This window comes from Dromiciops gliroides, chromosome 3, assembly GCF_019393635.1.
Source record: "Dromiciops gliroides isolate mDroGli1 chromosome 3, mDroGli1.pri, whole genome shotgun sequence".
Lineage (NCBI taxonomy): Eukaryota > Metazoa > Chordata > Mammalia > Microbiotheria > Microbiotheriidae > Dromiciops > Dromiciops gliroides.
Window position 1 is genome coordinate 499,609,968 of NC_057863.1, and position 19,539 is coordinate 499,629,506.

At 36.6% G+C, this 19,539-nt stretch overlaps 1 protein-coding gene across 9 annotated transcripts in view; it reads left to right on the forward strand.

Moving 5' to 3' along the window:
• The window catches only part of ARHGAP32 (Rho GTPase activating protein 32), a 363,679-nt gene that overhangs the window by 309,267 nt on the left and 34,873 nt on the right, over positions 1–19,539 (forward strand). For all 9 annotated transcript variants that reach the window (XM_043990499.1, XM_043990500.1, XM_043990501.1 and 6 more), the window contains 2 exons: positions 13,715–13,864; positions 15,421–15,523. In XM_043990499.1, the coding sequence (XP_043846434.1) occupies positions 13,715–13,864; positions 15,421–15,523 (253 nt within the window). The remainder of the gene's footprint in view (positions 1–13,714; positions 13,865–15,420; positions 15,524–19,539) is intronic.

Genomic DNA, 19,539 nt, shown 5'->3' on the forward strand with positions numbered 1-19,539 from the left:
TTATTATGTTCCAGTTATATGTAAGGATATTTTTCAACATATGTTTTCATAGGATTTTTAGTTCCAAATTTTTCTCCCCCTCTCCCTCCACTCCCTCCTCCCCAAGAAGGAAAACATATTTCTGTATTAGTCATATTGTGAAAGAAGAATCAGAGCACAAGGGGAAAACCTCAAAAAAGAAGGAGGGGAAATAAAATAGCCCAAAAGTAGAAACAGTATGGTTCAATCTGCATTCAGAATCCATGGTTCCTTTTTTCTGGATGTTGAGAACATTTTCTATCATGAGTTCTTTGAAATTGTTTTGGATCATTGTATTGCTGAGAAGAGCTAAGTCTATCACAGTTGATCATCACACAATGTTGCTGTTACTGTGTATAATGTTCTCTTGGTTCTGCTACTCTCAGTCAGCATCAGTTCATGTAAGTCTCTCCAGGTTTCTCTGAAATCCTCCTGCTCATCATTTCTTACAGCACAATAGTATTCCATTATATTCATATACCACAACTTGTTTAGCCATTCCCCAATTGATGGGTATTCCCTCAATTTCCAATTCTTTGCCACCACAAAGAGAGCTGCTATAAATATTTTTGTACATGTGGGTCCTTTGCCCTCTTCTATGATTTCTTTGGGATACAGACCTAGTAGTGTTATTACTGGGTCAAAAGATATGAATAGTCCCATAGCCCTTTGGGCATAGTTCCAAATTGCTCTCCAGAATGGTTGGATCAGTTTACAGCCTCCCCCAACAATGCATTAGTGTTCCACTTTTTCCACACCTTCTCTAACATTTATTATTTTCCTTTTTTGTCATATTAGCCAATCTGATAGGTGTGAGGTGGTACCTCAGAGTTGTTTTAATTTGCATTTCTCTAATCAATAGTGATTTAGAGCATTTTTTCATATGGCAATAGATAGCTTTGATTTCTTCATCAGAAAACTGCCTGTTCATATCCTTTGACCATTTCTCATTTGGGGAATGACTTACATTCTCATAAATTTGATTTAGTTCCCTTTATATTTTAGGAATGAGGCTTTTATCAGAAATACTGGCTGTAAAAAATTGTTTCCCAGCTTTCTGCCTCCCTTCTAATTGTGGCTGCATTGCTTCTTTTTGTACAGAAACAGTTGGGATTAAGTGACTTGCCCAGGGTCACACAGCTAGTTAAGTGTTAAGTGTCTGAGGCTGGATTTGAACTCAGGTATTCCTGACTCCAGGGCTGGTGCTCTATCCATTGCACCACCTAGCTGCCCCGTACAAAACCTTTTTAATGTAATGTAATCAAAATCATCTATCTTGCATTTCATAATATTCTCTATCTCTTGTTTGGACATAAATTGTTTTCCTCTCCATAGATCTGAGAGGTAAACTACTCCTTCCTCTCCTAATTTACCTATGGTATCACCCTTTATGTTTAAATCATGTACCCATTTTGACCTTATTGTGGTATACATTGTAAGATACTGGTCTATGCCTAGTTTCTGCCCTACTATCTTCCAGTTTTCTCAGCAGTTTTTGTCTAATACTTAGTTTTTATCCCAGAAGCTGGAGTCTTTGGGTTTATCAGACAGTAGATTACTATAGTCATTTACTACTGTGTCTCCTTTGCCTAATCTATTCCATTGATCCATCACTATTTCTTAGTACCAAATAGTTTTGATGAATCTTGCTTTATAGTATAGCTTCAGATGTGGTATGGCTAGCCCACCTTCCTATACATTTTTTTATTAGTTCCCTTGATATTCTTGACTTTTTGTTCTTCTAGGTGAATTTTGTTATTATTTTTTCTAACTCTATAAGATAATTTTAGATAGTCTGATTGGTATTGCACTGAATAAGAAAATTAATTTAGGTAGAATTGTCATTTTTATTATGTTAGCTCATGGCCGACCATATCTTAACCACTTATTCTATCAACTACCATGGATCCTTGTTACATAAATTATGAAATATAGTATTTTCTTTTTGGTGTTCAGAGCCATTCATGACCTGGCCCTGTCCTATCCTTTGCCACATATTGCTTGATCTTCTGACAGTGGCCTACTTGCTGTTTCTGAAAGAAGACATTACATCTCAGCACTCCATACATTTTTTGGGGGGGGTGAGGCAATTGGGGTTAAGTGACTTGCCCAGGGTCACACAGCTAGCAAATGTTAAGTGTCTGAGACCGGATTTGAACTCAGGTCCTCCTGACTCCAGGGCCGGTGCTCTATCCACTGTACCATCTCGCTGCCCCCATACGTTTTTGATTATCTCCTATTTCTGTAATTCTTTACCTCCTGGCACCCTGAGTTTCCCTAAATATTCAATTAAAATCCCACCTTCTACAGAAAGTCTTTCCTGTTGCACTGACTGCAGGCCTTGGAGGTATCTGTACCAGCTGCAGTGGCAGCACTGGGATTATGCAGCACATAGGGACAATAAGGGAACTTAATAACTGGTAAGAAAGAGATTCCAGGGGACCCAATAATAGCACTGGGCACAGGATTGAGAGCCATTTGGCAGTTCTGTCACCTATTACCCAGTTTCAGGTCACAGTTCTAGGTTGTAGAGGAATGATCATAGTGATGAGAGAACAGGGTCCCTCCCTGTGTAAGGACCCAAGTACAGATGAGGAGTGAAGTCCCTAGACATCTTCCTTGATCACACCATTGTGGAAGCACCAAAAACTTGGACCCACTGAGGTTTAAAACCATTAGAAGCTTATAAAGGAAAGAAACTTAGGTCATATATTCCACCCTTCACCCCCAGAGGTGAGCACAGCCCAAGTCTAATATGAAGTTCAAAGTCAATAAATGGCCTAAAATTAGGCAAACAACAAAAAAGAACCTGACCATAAAAAAAAAAAATTACTGTGATGACAGAGAAGCTCAAGACACAAGCTCAGAAGAAAATGGTGTCTTGAAAACATATACAAGAAAATCCTTCAAAGAAATGTGAAGACCGGACACAGGCCCAACAGGAATTCCAAGGTCTAGAAAGATTTTTTTTTTTAGGAGCAAAAAAAAAAAAAAAGATTTCAAAAAGTAAATAAGAGTAGTACAAGAATAAGTGGGAAAAGAAATGAAAAAGAGTATTAACAGTTTTGTAAAAGAGGCACAAAAATGCTAAAGTAAATAACTCCTTAAAAATTGGAATTGGCCAAATGGCAAAAGAGGTACAAAACCTTACTAAAGAAAATAATTCCTTAAAAATTAGAACTGATCAGGTAAAAGCTAATGACTCTAGAATAAAACAAAACTCTAGAGAAAAATCATATAAACATATATTGGATAACTCTTTCATTAATGACTATGTGTGATCAGGTCCTCTTTATTTAAAGGGATTGACTAAGATTCATTGAACATTTATTTTGTGCCTACTATGTATAAAATACTATACTAGGCCTGAGAAGAAAAAGAAGAAAAAAATCCACAATTCTTGACCTCAGAAAGCTTTTATAACTCTACAGCAAGTGTCAAGATATGTCCACAGATAAATATAATACAATGTGGGTAATCAACAAGGCAAAAGAGAGAAAAGGTAGATTGAAGCCAGAATGTGAAGGACTTTTGATTTCAGGTTTTAGAGTTTGTACTTTATCCCATAGGCAAAAAAGAATTCATTGAGGGTTTTTGAGCAGGAGTGACTGGAGTTGGTGGGAGGAGCCTTGGATTTAGAATTATAGCATTTGACTTAAATTTTGACTCTGTGGCTAAATAACCTGTGTAACTATAGGCAAGTCATTTTAACTCTCTGGCTTTCAATTTGGTTGTCTATAAATTGAGGGTTTTGAAGTAGGTGATCTCTTATGTTCCTTCCAACTCTAAATCTGTGACCCTAACATTTATATATTAAGAAGATTATTCTTCATAGCTTTCTGTATTGGAAAATGAAATTATCTTTAATAACTCTGTTTATAGCATTGTCAAGGGTTAGTTTTTTCTGTTTGTCAGTGAATAAACATTAACTACATTAATAATAATAATAATAATACATTATGTGCCAAGTACTATACAAAGTTCTTGGAATAAATAGAGAAGGAAAACAAAACAAACAAACAAACAGAAAAAAAGTCCCTTCTCTCAGATAGCTCAGATATAATAGGGGAGATAAATATGGGATAAATTGGAGATAATCTCAGGGGGAAGGCACTATGGACCAGGAAAAGCTTTTTGCACAAGGTGCAACTTCAGCAGAGACTTAAAGGAAGCCAGGAGGGGAGATGAAGAGAGCGAACATCTCCAGGTGTGGCAGGACAGGCAGGGAAAATGCCTGGAGTTAGAAGATCTTCCTAAGCTGCACCTCTGTTTTATCACCCCTGTTTTCAGCAAACTCCAGTGGCTCCCTTATGACTTCCAGGATCAAGTTTAAAATCTTCTGTTTTACTTTAAAGCACTTCATAACCTGGCTTCCTCCTACCTTTATAATTTTCTTATGCTTTTCTCCTCTTAATGTACTCTGTAATTCAGTGACACTAGTCTTCTTACTGGTTCTTGCACAAGACTCCCACTTTCCTGGTCCAAGCTTTGCAAGCTCCTGACCCATATTTAAGTCTGGAAATAGTACTATAGATTGTCTCCCTGTTGAAGCTCCATTATACTATTGCCCCCAGCTCCTCTCATTCAGCTAGACGGTTCTGAAAGTAGAGAGTGGCACAAAAAGTAGTCTTTCCCATTGTCTTGGCTCCTTTCCCTGAGATGCAGATCTCAGACTGGGCTGTAGGCTAAATCAAATGTCCTGCTCGAGTCAAAGCCATTAAATTCATTACCTGCTACACAGTCTCAGGATCACCACTACTCCTTGCCTTGTATACATCCACAGTATGTACACCCACAGGCTAGCTGCTCTTAAACACAGGTTCGTTCCTTAGTCAACATTGGATCTTTGACCCAAATCTGGGATCAGAACAACAGGTGTCAGTTGGTTCCTGTTCCTCCTGGATCTGCAATCTTTTCTTGCTCTAATAATAAACTATAGATAAAAGTTGAGTTCCCAGGCTCAAAGGTTCTGCATGGCACCTTCCTAGCTGCACCCAGTTCCCAGTACCTCTAGATGTTTGACTATCATCGGATGGGAAAATGACAGGTTTTTTTTTTCTTGGATTTCTTGATCTTTAACCCAGTCTGGTGCCCTTTCTGTTTTTTATGGAGAATTTGTTAGGGAGACAAGAGCTGGGCTGTATTCTTTCCTCTTACCCCACCATCTTTACTGTTCTCATCACTAATTTTCATACTGAAGCCTAGTTGAGTTTCTGTCAAAATGTTTATCATTCATTCAACATGATTCTCTCTCAATACTGTAACACGATTGTAAGGAAGTTTGATTTTCTTTAAAAAAAAAAAAAATAGGCAGAGGCAGCTTGGTGGTGAAGTGAATAAAGCACTGGCCTTGGATTCAAGAGGACCTGAGTCCAAATCTGGCCTCAGACACTTGACACTTACTTACTAGCTGAGTGACCCTAGGTGCAAGTCACTTAACAATTGCCCTGTGGGAAAAAAAGGAAGGAAGGAAGTAAGGGAAAAAAATAGGCTCGGGAATTAAATCAGATAATCCTGAAAATAACAACAGACTTTTAACTCAGGTCATTTGGCTCCAAATCCACTCCTCTGATTAATGGTTAATTGAGTGGCCAAAAATAGTTTAATGATATTGGATTAGTAGAGTGATATTACATCTACTTTCTTCTCCATTACCCTAAACAATCACTGTTTTTGGGTTGTTTTTTTTTTTGCTACTTGGCCTAGCCCAGTGGCTCTGATATTGTAGCTAGACTAGCTCTAGAATAGAAGCCCAATGCCTTTTGAATTATTAAAATTTTGTTTCTCCAACAGTGCTTTTTCTTAGTATTTGTTGAATTATTTGATGACCATTTCTAGAGTGGGCAAGACAGTGTATTTCTCCATTGTAACTGACCTACAGCCTTCCTGAGCAGTAAGATAAGAATATAAATTACATGTATTTATAAAAAGGTATATTTAAAGTAAGCTTTATTCTTAAAACGTGCAGAACCTGCCCTCCCCCGGCAAAAAAAAGTAGACTTTGAAGCACAACATTTTTACTGAGCAAGCATACGAAAGACAAGATTAAGAAGTAGCAGTTGCCTGGGATATGACATGAGGAGTATAATAAAGCACATTTTAAAATATATCCTTTTATAAGTACATGTAATTTCAATGTCATAAAATTCAATTTTTCATGACATATAGATATTTATATGATTTTAATATAATTTGCAAGTGTTGGAGTAAAATTGCATATGGACAGTTATGCATGAGGGACATTTCATTGAGTGGGTTGGACACACAGCCATTAATTAGTATATAGGCATAGCCATAAAAAGGAAAGGTGGAAACCATAAATTTTATCTTAATATTTAATTTTCTGTTTCTGTTTTTCTTTATGAAGTCTTAGGGCACTCATTTCATATTAAGCTCTGAGACACTGTAAAAGTTGCTACTCTGTTAGAAAACTAGAGGTTTTTGGAAGATAAGTAGTCTTTCCAAGCTTTCACTTAAAGCATAGCTAATATCTTTAATTTCAACAGTATTTTTGCATTTTAATTAGTGGCTCATTTTTAACTGCGCTTGAAGATCTTATGCCATAAATAGTGATGCCCAGTTCAAATTATTCCAACCAAGGCTTTTCAACCTACTACCCCAGTTTTCTGTCTGCTAAAGCTTAGACTATGCCTCATATCCCTGTTGCAGCATATATTTCTGTTCTTCATATTTCAAAATGTATATATATATATTTAAAATCTCATGTAATATTGATTAGAGATATGAAATTTCTACAAATCTTAAAGCCATTGGGGAATACAGTTTCTGATATTTTTTTTTAATGAGATGTGGGAGAAAGTGAGTTGAAAGTTTTAGAAGAAATTGAAATAGATATAATATATTCATTAATACCATTTTATAGTAATACTGTGTACTTCCATAATATTAAGGTTGACAGTTGCTTTATACTCATTCAATTTTCATAACAACCCTGTGAGATAGAAAATATTACGGGCATTAGTAACTTGCCTGTGTTCACCCAACTAGTAGGTATCAGAGGAAGAAATTAAGCCCAGGTCATCCTGTCTCTAATTCTAGTAGGCTGGCCACTAAATTGTCATTTGTTGATTTAATGTCATTTTTTTTAGTGTAGCCAAATAAAATGTATTATGTATAAAGTGGTTTGCTCCTAAAACTATTATGTTTGATTGATTGATAGACAGCTAGAGAGAGAGAGAGAGAGAGAGAGAGAGAGAGAGAGAGGGAGAACAAGCCTAGCAGAAAAAATGAGAGAACAAATTTATACTTCTTTCCCCCAAAATTTTATAGTTCTTCTCTACCTTCCCAATCCTCCCCAAAAAATCTTTGAGAAGAAACAGAGTTTTTCCATCTTTAATTTTTCCATTCTCCTTTGGACTGTCATATGTCTATGATTGTCTGTTGTTGGGTTTTTTTTTTTCAGTCATAGATAGATCTATAGATAGGATCTCAGCATCACTAGGAATAATTTCATCCCCATGAGCTTAACTTTTGAAAATTTCCCTATAACCACAACTTGGGGGCAGCTAAGTGGGGCAGCAAATAGAGTGCCAGGCGTAGAGTCATGTTCCTGCGTTCAAATCTGGCCTCAGACACTTTAGCTTGGGCAAGTCACTTAATGCTCTTTGCCTCAATTTCCTAATTTGTAAAATGAGCTGGAGAAGGAAATGGCAAATCACTCTAGTATCTTTGCCAAGAAAACCCCAAATGAGGTCATGAATTCGACACAACTGAACAACACCATACAATAATTGTGGAATCCTGTTACTTCAGAGATGAAAGGTCCTTATCTGTATTATTATATTCACTTCTAGGTGCATAATACTGAAGGGAAGCATAGTATCTGTCTGTATTTGGAAGATAGACATGGGAATGGATTGGGGGAGGCATTTTTGCTCATCCCTAAAGGGCAGAACTTTGAGTAATTAATGGGAGTTGCTGACTGACAGATTTTTTGCTTGATTAAAAAGAAAATTTTGTAATTATCAGAGTTGTCGAAAAGTGAAATGGGTTTCCTTGGGATGCAGTGAATTTTCACCCCTGGTCTTCAAGATGAATTTGAAGACGAGGGTCACTTATGAAGAATGTTGTAAAGGTGATAATGGATCAGGTATGAATTGGACTACATACCCTCTCAAGTGCCTTCTAAATCTATAATTTTTGACTCAGATATGATCTAATCCAATGTGTGCATATTATAAATCAATGATATGAGGCCTGGGAAAATGAAATGTGTCTTCTAAAGACATATGCTAATGAGAGAACTGGGACTAGAACCTTGGTAATAACGACCGAATCCAATTTTCTTTCTACTACATCAAATGCTTGAGGAAATGGAAACAAGTAATGCTTGGGTTGAGAATTTTTTTTGGCATTATTCACACCTTCTCTCCCAACCATTTTTTTTTCCTGTGTTGCAATAATTTTTTCCCCACACTGAATTTTAAAAAAAATGGATTGATCTGAAATGAACAACCATATAGTCTCTTATATCATATGGTGTAAATATATTTGTATATGGCTCATCTAAGATTCCTTTAGACAAAATCAGATGAAATGTGAAAGTGGGAATGGCATGCAACAAAAAATACACTGATAATGGGCATTTAAACAAGTGTCCACATTGCAAAGAAAGCAGAAGGCCCTTTTTCTTTAATTATTAGTCTTTCCATTTTAAAGTATAAAGCTCAGATTCAAGACCCAAAGCTATTTCATAGTTTTTGCAGTCTTAGAAAGCAATGATAATGCTTGTCTAACTTTTTATATAGATCCATTTCACTTTGCTTTTTTCTCTTCCCTAATGTCTAACATCAGACATATTATACTAAGAAGCATAAACCATGCCACAATATGAATGTAAAATCTTTTAGTTTGTTCCAAATATCTCACTTTCCTTTTTTCTTACATTTTATTAATCCTTTTTAGATTGTTGCCCTATTTTTTTCTGATTTTAATTGAAATCTTATTTTATCCAAATATATTCACCATTCCTTTTTTGTTCATTACCAAAGAGGTGAGTTATCCTTTTTTCTTTATGAATTTAAATAATGTAGCAGTACATATCCAACCTTATTTCTTAGAGGCTAATGTTAAATCTGGAAACTTGTGTCAGCCTACTTCCTGTCATATCTTATTGTGTCGTTGTTTTAGTTTTCCAAAGTTTGTACAATTTTTCAAAACTCTAACATTATACTATTTAGTCTAAAGAAGAGAAGACTGGTAGATTATAAATTCCTTGACAGATTGTCATTTTGTTTTTTGTTGGACACTGCAATTTCATTGGTGGGGGGAATTCCCATTGTGAGAAGGCCTTCCACTGATCCATGTCTACAGCTTCTCGGTAACTTATAGATAGTTGGCTATATAGTAGAGAAATTAAGTGGTCTGCTTATTTTATTTAATGAAGGGCAAATACATACTCTATTACTATCTCCTTTCTTGGGTATCAGAGCTCTTTGTTATGTTTTAACCCTGTATTGATTGCATGACTTTACAACAACCACAGAGCTTTGTTTAGTACCTTGAACATAGTAGACACATAGATGTTTATTGAATATAATAGAATTGAATTCTAAGAGTAAATGATTTATAGATCTTGGTGAACCATCTTACACTTTTCCATAGTGCTTTGGTATTGTGTTGTTTAAAATCTAAATTGTGGGTTCTAATTTGCTGCCCCCCTCCAGTCTTGGGGGGAAGCTGGCTAAAATCAATGATAAATTCAGCAAGAGTTTAGGCTTTTAAAATTTTGTTTTGTTTTTGTGAGGCAATTGGGGTTAAGTGACTTGCCCAAGGTCACACAGCTAGTAAGTGTTAAGTGTCTGAGACCAGATTTGAACTCAGGTCCTCCTGAATCCAGGGCCAGTGCTCTATCCACTGTGCCACCTAGCTGCCCCAAGATTTATTAAAATATATATTATAAGTTAGTGAAGAGAGAGATTGAGAACAGATTCCTTATAGCATGGAAATCCTAGCTTAGATCTAATTTGGTATACCCAGAGAGGAAGAAATCAGTTTCCTTTCTTAGCAGCCCACGTGAAATCTCTCACCACCACCAAGCTGGTGTTCAAATAACTAAGAGGCCCTCTCTCCTCCTGCCCCCCCCCCCCAACCCCTTTCTCCATTTGCCGCCACAGAGGCTGATCCTCAACGACTACTCCCAGAAGCTGTCTGTGAAATAGGAAGCAGGGCTGTCCACACACACAGCTCCAAGCTAATTGGCTGGTAGCTTTGATTGACATGACTACAGGTGATTCTATAGATGTAACTTCCAGATGCCAAGTCACATGCTTTCTCCTCAGGGCGGAGCTCTGATTCTCATAGTATCCAGGTGTTAAATACAGATTGTATGCTATGTCTTAGGTACAAATTTTTCCAGGTTTGTCTTGAATAGTGAATACTATAGCCAAGTCCGAATCCTAGAATCCCAGTCAGAACTGTCACAGAATACCCTGGATCTTCTGTTAACTGTAAAATAAAGCATCACCAGGAAGGTAAAGAGTAATGAGATCTGGGGGCACCTAGGTGGCGCAGTGTATAAAACACCAGTCCTGGATTCAGGAGGACCTGAGTTCAAATCTGGCCTCAGACACTTGACACTAGCTGTGTGACCCTGGGAAAGTCACTTAACCCTCATTGCAAAGGAAGGAAGGGAGGAAAGGAGGGATAGAGGGAGATCTTTGCCATGTTCATCTTAAAATGCTAGACATTTAAAGACCCCAGTTAATAAATTTAGGGGATTTCATGCAGTCATGGACCAATCAGACCCTATAGCTCCCGAGTTTTCATAACTCTCATGTTTGCTCTTGGAATTAGCCAATGCTAATAATAATAATAAAAAAAAAGTCACTGCTACTCATCCCGATTAAAAAAACAAAAACAAAAACCCAGACATTCTCTTTTTACAAGTAAGCAAAGAAAGGTTTGAACTGAAATGAATCTTAAGACATTGGAGAATGTTATTCATCAGCTCTTCTTTATACCAGATCCACTTTCCAGGAAATCCTTCTTCTTAGGCCCCTAAGGGGGACTTGTATACACCTGATGCAAATGTGTTGATTTATTTTTCTGTCAATGTGACATAGGCCTAACCTAGCCATCTAAATGTGCTTCTTTCATAATGGTTTCTTATAGCAAGTACTAGATTTAAAGATTATTTTGACCTAGAAGTAAAACGTGTTTTGAGCTTTTGGAAGGTGGAGTGGAGAATAGTAGTGAAGGAATTGAAGAAGAATATTGTCATGTTCTCAATATTTTGGGGAAAAAACATAGATTGAAAAAAAGAAAAGATGCTTAAGATAAATGTCTTACAGAATTTCATAAAAGCAAAACTTCATCCAATATTCAGCAGTAATTCTAAGAGACCCTCTGGAAATAATTCTAGAGAATCTCTCTTGACTCTATGTACTCCACCCATCTGTTTCAAGGTCCAGTGCATTTTTATTGGGTTTATGTTTTTTAGTTCATTGTTATAAACTAGTTATTGGTGTTATAAAGATTTACCTTAAAGATAGTGTAAGTTATATGCTACATTTAAAAGTGTATAACTTCTGGAAAAACTGGTTTTGTGTGCTTTGGTTTAGGTTTGAAAGAGCCAGGTTTCACATCAGTCCCACCCTGTTCAGATAAGGTTGAGAAACTCTTTAGATTACTTCATGATGCAGTATTCTAATATGAAAGTTAGACTACAGAATTTGGGGTTAGACTATGGTTTGATCTCTGAAAGTCTTTAGTATTTATTGTGAAAGAATATTTAATTTTTGCTGTATTATCTAGTCACAATGCACAGAATGACATAGTACAGAAGAATACCTTTACATGTAGGATTACAAAAATTTAGTCCCCTTAAAATCATTGTGTCTATCTTACTTTCCTTATGCCATCTGCTACACCATCAGCAGTCATATGCTTTCAATGGACAGAGGATACTGCCCTAACTTGTTTGATGAATTCATTGACAAGCTTTTACTGCATACTTTCTATTTACCAGGCACTATACTATGTACTGGGGATGCACAGATAAAAGTATAGCATATTAGTGACCACAAATGTTCAATGTTCTTATTAAGTCTTCCAGTGGCAAAAATGAAAAAAAAATTCTAGTGCCTTCAGATGTTACCTCCAATTTGCTTTGTATGTATCAAATGTCTCTAAATATATGCTTATTTATGAATATTATACATATGTATATTATAACTTATTTACATCTTGACTCCCCCCATTAGAATATAAACTATATGAGAGGAAGCACTGTTTTGCCTTATCTTCAATGTTTAACATGATGCTTAGCATATAGTAATCATTTAATATATGTTTGTTGACTTGACTCAAGAACCACTTTCTACATAGAGCCTTTCCTAATTCACCCCAATACTAGCGTTCACTCCCTCTTCACTTTATATTTATTTTGTAAACATGTACACTTTGTCTCCCCCTATGGAATGTAAGCTATTGTAAAAGAAGGACTATATCATTTTCATCTTTGTAACCTGAATGTTTATCATAGTGGGCAGCTAGATGGTACATCTGACATGAATTCAAATAGGACCGCCTACTCTTACTAGCTTTGTGACCCCAGGCAAGTCACTTTACCCTGTTTGCTTCAGTTTCCTCATCTGTAAAATGAGTTGAAGAAGGAAATGACAAACTTCTCCAGTATCCCTGCCAAGAAAACCCCCAAAATGGAAACCTGGAGTGTTGGGCACAACCAAAATGACTCAGCAAGTTACCGCAGTACCTAACACACAGTAGGCATTTAATAAGTGCTTCTTTTTAATATTAGGAGACACAAGTGTACTTTAAAAGATTCGTTATTAATTTCCTAACGTGATTGAATGGTCACAAGATACTGTAGCTCAGAACATTCATTATTCCACTTCTCTATACAAAACCCCCTAGGCACTGGGACATACACAAAGATGGCCCAAATAATCTCTTCCTTAATGCAATCTATCTAGACAATTAAATACTATTTGAATGAATGAATACCTTCTGCATAACTAATGACTACTGTTTATTCAGAGGTTTGAAGGCCTTCAGAAAGAAGCAACCCCATACTTCTCAAGGCATCTCATGCCATTGGGGGATGCTCTGCTTGCTTGGCATTCCTTCCTTACAAAAAACCTAAATCTGTTTCTCTCAGAATTCTACCCATTTCTCCTTGTTGGACCAAACAAGGCCAAGCATAGCCCAGTTTCCCCTCCAAATGGCAGTATTGATACATGAGAACAGCTGTGATGGCCTCCCAACAATTCCCACCTTATGCAAGTCTATTCTTCTCCAAATTAAATATCTCCAGGTCTGTAATCCAATTCTAATGGATATTACATCTGACCAGGCAGATCATAATGAGAGCAAGATTTGTCTGAGTAGAATTAATTTGGCCTTTGCAACTGAATGGATTTGGAAAGTTGAGAAGGGAAGGGAAAAGTAAAAGAGAGCATTTAAGTTTTGGACATGAGTTACCAGGTAATTTCATGATTCCACTGGAACAAATAGGGAATTAGAAGGAGCAACAGGTTTGGGATGTCATTTCTAGAGCAAGTCAATTTCCCCCCCAAAGTCGGCTGCAGATTCTTTACAGGAAAAAAACCCACACCAATATATGTGTTGATTCATAGAATTTGATGGTTGGCCTCTGTGAAGTGCATCCTCCAATGTCACAATTAATAATGTTTTGTTGTTATTGTTTCTGCAGTATCCAAAAAACACGGCAAGCTTATCACCTTCTTACGAACATTCATGAAGTCACGTCCAACAAAACAGAAACTGAAGCAGCGGGGAATTCTGAAAGAAAGGGTGTTTGGTTGTGACTTGGGGGAACACCTTCTGAATTCTGGTTTTGAAGGTAAATGCTAAGCTTATAGGTGCCTAATTTGAGTTATTGGCCTATATATACAGATTGTCTATAAATAGTAGACGCAATATGTAAAGAAGGTAGAGGGAATTGACACCAATTTAGTTCAATTCAGTGTTGTGTACAGTGAAGTATATAAAGTATATACAGTGACATGTCCCTAAGAAACTTCTCTCTCTAGATAGATAAGAAAGATATATTCATAAAGAACATTACAATACCAAAGAATCTCGTGTTAGTTATCTAACAGCTATTGTTATATTGATCCAGTAGTCTATCCTCAGAGAAGTGCCTAATCCCCATATTGCCTCAAAATTCTTTCTAGCTCACTTCTTGAAGATGAGCAAGACTTTAAAAGCATGACATTAAGACTAAAATATTCCAGAACTGTTAATCATGCTGCAAAGAGTTGCAAAAACAGGTTTCTTGGATAGGTTGTTACCTCACAGAAGTAATTCAGATAACCAGGAAGAGTGGATCCAGCAAGTACATTTGTAGAGCTATAGTGTTCAACAAGAGGTAATGAGGGCCATAATTTTAGCTACAGCTTTATTCTTTAATTTCTGTTCTTTGTAAATTTAAATATGAATCAAAGATTAAATGCTTCTAGTCCAGAGAAATTAGACATCAGTATCTAACTGGAAAAACTTCAGACTTGGAGTAAGAACACTTGTCATTTAACTTCTCTGAGATTCAGTTTTCTCATATATGAAGTGAAGGTAACAATTCTTGGAATATCCAAGTCATAGAATCATTATGAGGAAAGTCCTTAATTAATTGTGAAGTAGCATGTAAATGTAAGATATTGTTTTTATTGTTGCTATACAGTCTGTGGAAGACCCAGTACTTCATAGGCCTAACAAGAAATAATCTTTTGATCTGGGAAACACCACGAAAATTAGTACTCAAATTGTATATTTTTATAAACTGTTTTAGGTTTCAACATTTAGCAAAGATTCTGTTATTAATTTTATACTTTTATATAAATGCACATTTTGAATAAATTAAAATTAGTATAAATGGCTGAAGGTTTCAAAACTTTTGTTACAATTGTTAATTACACTGTATGCTACCATTTTGTTTTCTGTTTCTTTCTGATGAACATTCAACCATATACTTTTTTTTTCCTATGGCAAAATTTAATATAATGGCTGTATTTATTTTTTGCCTGATCTACTTAACAGTCAAAGCTGCAGCTTTGCAACAGTTCACCTTACTGCTGTAACATAATATAAACAAACCTCCTGCAGAGGAATTCAGAGGAGGCCCCAGAGCCTGACTGAACAAACAATGCTGACTATCTTAATCATGTAGAAACCCACTCCCTAACCATAAATGTTATGAAATAGAACCTATCTTTATTATCCAGGGATTCGTTCCTGATTTTGCCTAAAAGCAGTGAGCATACCCACCAACTGAAGTGTACCACAATTACTGCATAGTCCAAATATTTCTTCTCTGCCAGTACAGACTATGATTTGTATATGAAAATTGACACACTCATAATTCATGATACTAATTTTTTCTTGAAAAAATAATTTCTTTAGTGCCCCAGGTTCTTCAGAGCTGTACTGCATTCATTGAAAGATATGGTATTGTGGATGGAATATATCGTCTTTCTGGTGTTGCCTCCAATATCCAGAGATTACGGTAAAGTCCCTCCTCTTTTTTTCTTTTTCACTCCTAGAAAATTTGTTCAGAACTAATTGATTTCCAAATTGTATTTCGTATGTTGGTGAACTTGAGAGGGCAAAAGGGAATGTATTATGAAAAAGAGGAAAAGCTGGTGTTTATATAAGATTCTTTTGAAAAGCATATTCTTACCCATAACTTCAGAAGTACAGGGCCTACTTGCTTCAATGCATTTTGAAAATTCCAAATTTTTCATTCTTTAGCATCTACCTCTAAAGCAAAGATTCTTAACCATTTTGGGGATATTGGCCCCTTTGGCAATCTGATGAACCCTACGAACCCCATGTCACAAGAATTTTTAATGCATAAAATAAAATACATATGGTTTCAAAGAAAGTCAAGTCATGTTAAAATTATCAAAACAATTTGATAACAGTTATCAAAATGCTTCCCCACCCCCATTAAAAACAACAACAACAAACTAGCAAGTCAGACTCAGGTTAAAAACCCTAGTTCTACACTAATGCATTGTTGGTGAAGCTGTGAACTGATCCAACCATTCTGGAAAGCAATTTGGAATTATGCCCAAAGGGCTATAAAGCTGTGCATACCCTTTGACCCAGCAATATCACTTTTGGGTCTTTTTCCCAAAGAGATCATGGAAAGGGGAGAGGGACCCACATGTACAAAAATATTTATAGCTGCTCTTTATGTGGTGGCAAGGAATTGGAAGTTGGGGAATGGCTGGACAAGTTGTGGTATATGAATGTAATGGAATACTATTGTGCTGTAAGAAATGATGAGCAAGAGGAGTTCAGAGAAACCTGGAGGGTCTTGCATGAGCTGATGATGAGTGAGATGACCAGAACCAAAAGAACATTGTACATAGTATCATCAACATTGAGTGTTGATCTACTGTGATGGACTATATTCTTCTCACCAATGCAGTGGTACAGAAGAGTTCCAGGGAACTCATGATAGAAGAGAATCTCCAAATCCAGGAAAAAAAAAAAAAAGAACTGTGGAGTATAGATGCTGAATGAACCATACTATTTCTTTTGTCTTTGGTGCTGTTGTTTTTCTATTTTGAGGTTTTTTGTCATTGCTCTGATTTTTCTCTTATAACATGACTAATGCAGAGATGTGTTTAATGTTATTATGTATGTATATATATTATTTATATATATTTATATTTTATATATATAAATAACCTATATCAGATTATCTGCTGTCTAGGGGAGGGGGGAGGGAGGGAGAAAAATCTGAAATTGGAAAGCTTGTATGAACAAAAGTTGAGAGCTATCTTTACATGTAACGGGAAAAAATAAAATACTTTATTACAAATTTAAAAAAAATCCAAAAACCTAGTTCTAGAGGCAGGTGAATTCCTTGAAAAGCTGAGTATACTAGGCCCTCTTACTTTCTCTCCTGTTCCTCCTATATCCTCCGAAGTCTAGTTTTCAGCCTCATTATTGAAAGTTACCAGTAATCTCTTAATTACCAGATGTAATGACCTCTCCTCATCCTTCTTGACCTCTTTTCAGCCTTGACATGTTGGATTCTCCTGGATACTCTCTACTTCTTAGGCTTTTGTGACTTCTTTTCTGGCTATTCTTTTGCCTGTCTGACCACTCTTTCAATCTCCTTTGCTAGATCTTCATCCATGTCATGGCCACTAATCATGTACTTCCCAAAGTTCTGTCCTGGGATCTGTTCTGCCACTGTACTTTATCTCTTAATGATCTCATCAGCAACCATGGCTTCAGTTATCATCTCTAGCATATGATTCCCAGATTTATATATCAGCTCCCATCTCTCTCCTAAGCTTTCATCCTACACCACTAACTTCCTTTTATACACCTTGAACTGGATATCTTGTACACAGCTCAAACTGTCCAAAATAGAATTATCTCCCACAACTTTTTTTCTCCTCTTCCCAGTCTTCTTATTGCTATCAGCAATATCACCATTCCTTTGACTATATTACCTAGGATCATAACCTTGATGCCATTATCATTACCTCATTTGCACTCACCCCATATGTCTAATCTGTTGTCAGATCTTATCATTTCTGCCTTCACAATACAATCAGTTAAGAAGCATTTATTGGGGCAGCCAGGTGGCGTGGTGGATTGAGGACTGGCCCTAGAAGTCAGCAGGACTCAAGTTCAAGACATTTACTAGCTTTGTGGCCCTGAGAAAGTCATTAACCCCAGCTGGTCCCCCTGCCCCAAAGGGCATTTGTTAACTGTTTACTATTTTGCCAGGCACCTATACTAAATGCTAAGGCTAGAGAAAGGCAAAAAAAATAGTTCCTGAACTCAAGAAGCTTGTAGTCTAATAGAGAAGATGTGATAGGTGAAAGATGAAATGACTGAAGAAAACAAAAGTTTAGTCTTCCAAGCATTTTGATTTATTAGGCAATGCAATCAGGAGCAGACCTCCTTAGCTTAGGCCTGGACCTGGAATACTAATTAGTCAAATTAGGCCAAGTAGATAAGTTAGTTTTGGAGTACCACTGTAGAATTTAAGGAAGAAAATAAAATTCTATGAAAATTTTAGGGGTTAACAGAACTTTTTTTGGGGGGGGGTGTACAAGAGGGGTTAAGTGACTTGCCCAGGGTCACACAGCTACTAAGTGTAAATGTAGACAATCTTTTGTTTTATTCTGGTTTCTAATCCATTCTACTATCTGCTTCTATTTTTGTTGGTGAGCTCATCCAATTCAATGTACATGTTATGATTACTGTATATTTACCATCTATTTTCTTGTGTTTATCTTTCTCCCTTTTTATCCTGTCCCTCCTCAAAAATCTGTTTTGCTTCTGACCACTGCCTCCATTGATCTACCCTCCCTTTTATCATCTCTTTTCTACTCCCATACCTCTTAACCCCTTCCCCTTCTATTTCTCACTTCGTAAGAGATTTGTGTGTGTGTGTGTGTGTGTGTGTGTGTGTGTGTGTGTGTGTGTGTGTGTGTGTGAGAGAGAGAGAGAGAGAGAGAATGAGAATATTTTTCTGTCTTTGAACCAGTTCCAATGAGTGAGGTTCAAGCATTGCCCACCATGACCCCATTTCCCCCTCCTCTATAAAAGCTCTTCCTTGCATGCTTCTTTATGTGAGATAATCTTCCCCATTGTATCTGTCCCTTCTTTCTCCCAGTGCATCTCTCTCAGCCCTTTTTTTTTTTTGAGATAATCCCAGCATAAGCGATACACACTTATACCCTGTGTCTATTTAGACTCCTAATTGCCTTAATAAAAATAATGTCCTTAGGAGTTAAATTTGTCATCTTCCCATAAAGGAATATAAACAGTTTTACTCCATTAAGTCTCTTAATGATTATTCTTTCATATTTACCTTTTCATTATTCTCTTGAGTCTTGTGTCTGAATACCAGATTTTTCTATTTATCTCTGCCTTTTTTTTTTTTTAAGTGAGGCAACTGGGGTTAAGTCACTTGCCCAGGGTCACACAGCTAGTACGTGTCAAGTGTCTGAGTCCGGATTTGAACTCAGGTCCTCCTGACTCCAAGGCCAGTGCTCTATCCACTGCACCACCTAGCTGCCCCATCTCTGCTTTAAAAAAAAAAAAATCAGGATTGTTTGAATGTTCTCTATTTCATTAAATGTCCATTTTTCCTTCTGAGGGATTATACTCAGATTTTCTGAGTATAATATATTTTCTTGGGTATAATTCTAGCTCCTTTACCTTCTGGAATGTAAAAATCCAGGTGATCTCCTTTTACATAGAAGCTGCTAAATCTTGTGTGATCCTGACTGTAGATCCAGATTTGAATTATTTTTTTTTTCTTTCTGGCTGTTTGCAATATTTTCTCTTTGACCTGGGAGGTGTGGAATTTGGCTAGAATATTCCTGAGACTTTTCATTTTCAGATCTCTTTTAGGAGACAATTTCCATTTGTATAATTTCTTGAAATATATTATCTAGGCTTTTTTTTTTTTTAATCATGGTTTCGGGGATAGCTAGGTGGCACAGTGGATAGAGCACTGGCCCTGGATTCAGGAGGACCTGA